This window comes from Propithecus coquereli, unplaced genomic scaffold (genome assembly GCF_000956105.1).
Source record: "Propithecus coquereli isolate 6110/MARCELLA unplaced genomic scaffold, Pcoq_1.0 Scaffold501, whole genome shotgun sequence".
NCBI lineage: Eukaryota > Metazoa > Chordata > Mammalia > Primates > Indriidae > Propithecus > Propithecus coquereli.
Window position 1 is genome coordinate 1,059,728 of NW_012150853.1, and position 3,385 is coordinate 1,063,112.

A 3,385-nucleotide genomic window follows, 5' to 3' on the forward strand; every position below is an offset into this window, starting at 1 on the left:
ACCAACAGAGGTAACGGAAGGCGTTTTAAGGACATAAAGCAAATTCCCCCGAAATTAAAATATATACGTCTGGAAGTTCAAAGAGTACAGGGTATAACATAAGTTTAACAGAAAACATCCAACTCTGAGACATGGTCTGGTGAAGCTAAGGAGCTATGAGGCAAAAAGAAAGACTTTCAGAAATTCATGAAGAAACGCAAATCGCCTGACGTGGAGGAAAAATCAGGGCCCCTAAGCTTCACCCCAGCAGTGCTCGCCAGGGAAGTGGAACAACAGTTACAAAGTGTCGGGGGAGAAAATATAACCTAAGAACGTTACACCCGGTGGAGATACTGTTTAACAATAGAGACAACAGACATTCTCAGACGTTAAAACGGCATGAGTCCTTCCTGGAAAAAGGACAGGTAATGACATCAACTAACCAGGAGGGACAGCCACGGCAAAAGGACTTCAGTGAGCACTGAATGCGCTTCACTGTGAATTAATCCGAAGCAACGTGGGTGCCACGCCCACGGTACGGCAGCAAGTGCCACAAACCCAGCGACGCGGAAGCAGCAGCGTGGGCTACGAAGCTCGGGGTGGCTGGAGGGAGACGGAGTGGGCAGTCGCAAATGCCCTCGCCTTTCAACACCAGAAACAGTTTCTCAGTGAAATGTCCTTTTTCGTAAAAACGTAACAATCCCAACTTCTTACTATTTTCATAATATCTTTTCGTTACCCTGGAACACACATTTGGTAAATCAAAAACCCACAAGGTGCGCCTTCAGGACACTAGCTCTGTTCTGCAGTGTCTCGGGCCAAGTTGACAACGAAGCCTTTTGCGGAAGGTGTCTGTTTAGCCTGAACCCTGGATGTCGAGGGAAGAGCTTGAGAAGAAAGCATTAACTAGCTGTTTTCGGCAGCCTCAGTTCCGCACATGGCAACAGTGACAACAACGGCGAAAAAGCCACGCGACGGCAGCGTGCTGAGCCTTTGCTCAGGCCAACCAGAAGGAAGTTCGCCACACATCTTGTCTACACCCCTCCTCGAATTTGCCCCCCGTCACTCACCCACTACAGAACTCAAAACATCCGACGGTCTGTTCCCCTAAAACACAGTTTTTGAGGCACCACGCTCATTCTGGGCTTGCATCTTGTTGAGTGTTTTATTCTGGTACCTCTCCTGTGGTCCAGCCTTCACTGAGCCCCAGATGCTGAGGACACGGCTGTGGATAAAGCTCCTGACCCCCGAGAGCTGAACCCCCAGGGCGGCACTGTCCAGAACTTCACCACACTGGAAAGCCGGCATCTCTGCTGTCCACTACGGGAGCACCTGAAACGTGGCCAACGCAAACTTTTAATTTTATCTCATTTTAATTACTTTACACTTAAGTAGCCACATGTGGCTCAAGGCATTGTTTGGACAGCACAGCCCCAGAGCCTTGCTACCCAGCATGAGGGCAGGACGAGCAGCAGACCGGGGAGCAGTCAGGAACGCAGACTCTCGGGGCCCACCCAGCCCGCAGATGCACAATCCACATTGTCACAAGGTGGCAAGTGACTCCCGGGTGCTGCAGTTTAGGATGAGTCCAGGTTCTCATCCTGAGCTCACGCCCATCATCTCAGCTGCTCCCCCAAACTCTGTCTCCACTCCCACCCCCGCAGCCGCAGGGACCCTGCTGCCAGGGGACCACTCTGCTAAGGGGCTGGTGGGCCCCGGGTACTCCCCGCTCAGCAGTCTCAGGCCTCCTGCTCCAGACGCCACAGACACCTTTTTCTCCTTACGTCACCCCTTGGTCCCTACACAGCCTGCCCTTTGGGGGTGCCCTGTACCCTCTACAGGGTGGAGTCAAACCCTCTCCCTTCCTCCCCGACTCTCTGACAAAGGTTCATCTCGCTGTTAGGCTTCTGGACCCAGGAGTTCCTCCGGCCTTCTCAGGTGGGCGGCGCTTGCCCAGAGCTGGCAGGTCAGTGACTCCCGTCCCTGGGCGGCCTCCTCTGCTCTGGGAACCAAACTGCGGAGTCGGGAGGCCAGAGAGAGGCAGGACTCAGCGACGCAGTCTCTAGGAGACGTGCGCTCCCGGCTGGCAGGTGTCACAGGCCGGTCTCCTTCCACAGCCACAGCCCGCACGGTCCTGGTCGGTCCTGGTCGTGGGCAGCCGGCCTCCTCTGCCTGGGATCTCACGGCCCGTCCTCTCCCCTGCCTGCCCTTCTTGGGAGCCCTGTCCGTCTTCTCTGGGGTGCCAGCCCTCAAAACGCAAACTCGGAGACTCCCTTGCGGGCCGCCCCGACCTTGGCTCGCCTGAAACCCCCAGTGCTGTCGCTTTCTTCGGGGGTTCCTTCCCCCAGCCAGGCCTCCTGGGCTCCGCTCCCTCCCAGGCCCGCCCAGCAGGCGAAGAGCCCCCCAGACACCGGGACCCCGCCTCGGACGAGTCCGCGCGCGCCCTCCCTGCGCTTGCGTCCGGCCCACGCGCAGAGCCACCGCCGGGAGCTCCCGCGCCGCCCGGACCCCGCGAGGCCCGCCCCGAGCACCCGAGTCCTCGCGACCGTCCGCACCCAGCGCCTCGCCCCTGCCCGCGCCAGATCTCGGCTCCGGGATGGGGACGCGCCGTCCGAGCCCCGCCAGCCGAAGACGGGTGCGAGGCCGCCGGCGGGGCGCGGGACGGATCCCGGCGGAGAGAGGGGGCCGCGCCGGGACCCCTCCCCGGCCCCTTCCCGACCCCTCCAGGCCCCTCCCGGTCCTCCGCCCGGCCCCTCCCCAGCCGCGACCCCTCCCCGGCCCGGCCCCGGCCCCTCCGCGCCGCGCTCACCCGCCGGGTGGCCGTACGGGGACTCGGCCGCGCCGTCCTGCAGGCTCGCCAGGATCTCGCCCTTGCCCACGTCGCTGTCGCCCACCAGCAGGAACTTGAGCAGGAAGTCGTAGGCCCGCACCGGGCTGCCCAGCGCGCTCATCGTGCCGGCCCGGCGCCCCCGCCCATGCCCGGCCGCGGGGCTGCGCGCAGAGGCGGCGGCCGGGCTCCGGAGGCGCCGCGGGTCCCGGGCCCCCGCTCGCCGCCCGCCGCGCCGCGGAGCTGACAGCGCGCGGCCTCGCCCCGCCCGGCCATTGGCGGGCCGCAGTTGCTGGGGCGGCTGCGCGCGCTCACTGGCTGGGCGGCGCGTCCATCTCGCTCTAGTCACCGCCTCCGGGCTGACGCCCACCGGCCCCTTCCGCGAGGACGCCGCCGCCGCAGCCAATGGAGGGCCGGAGACGAGGCGGGGCGGAGCCAGAGGAAGCGGGGGCGGGGACTCTGCTCTTGCAGCCAATGGAGGCCTGGAGACGGGGTGAGGGCGGAGCCAGAGGGAGCTAGGGCGGGGACTGTGCTCCCGCAGCCAATGGAGGTCCGGAGATGGGACGGGGGCGGAGCCAT

The 3,385-nt window shown here is 62.8% G+C and overlaps 1 protein-coding gene across 2 annotated transcripts in view; it reads right to left on the reverse strand.

Annotated features, from left to right (window-relative positions):
* RAB40B (RAB40B, member RAS oncogene family) overlaps positions 1-3,040 on the reverse strand; it is a 44,717-nt gene extending 41,677 nt beyond the window's left edge. The window contains exon 1 of one of the 2 annotated variants that reach the window (XM_012656453.1): positions 2,789-3,040. In XM_012656453.1, the coding sequence (XP_012511907.1) occupies positions 2,789-2,930 (142 nt within the window). In that variant the 5' untranslated portion in view covers positions 2,931-3,040. The remainder of the gene's footprint in view (positions 1-2,788) is intronic. The other variant, XM_012656455.1, reaches the window with a different exon arrangement.
* Positions 3,041-3,385: the final 345 nt, after the last annotated feature.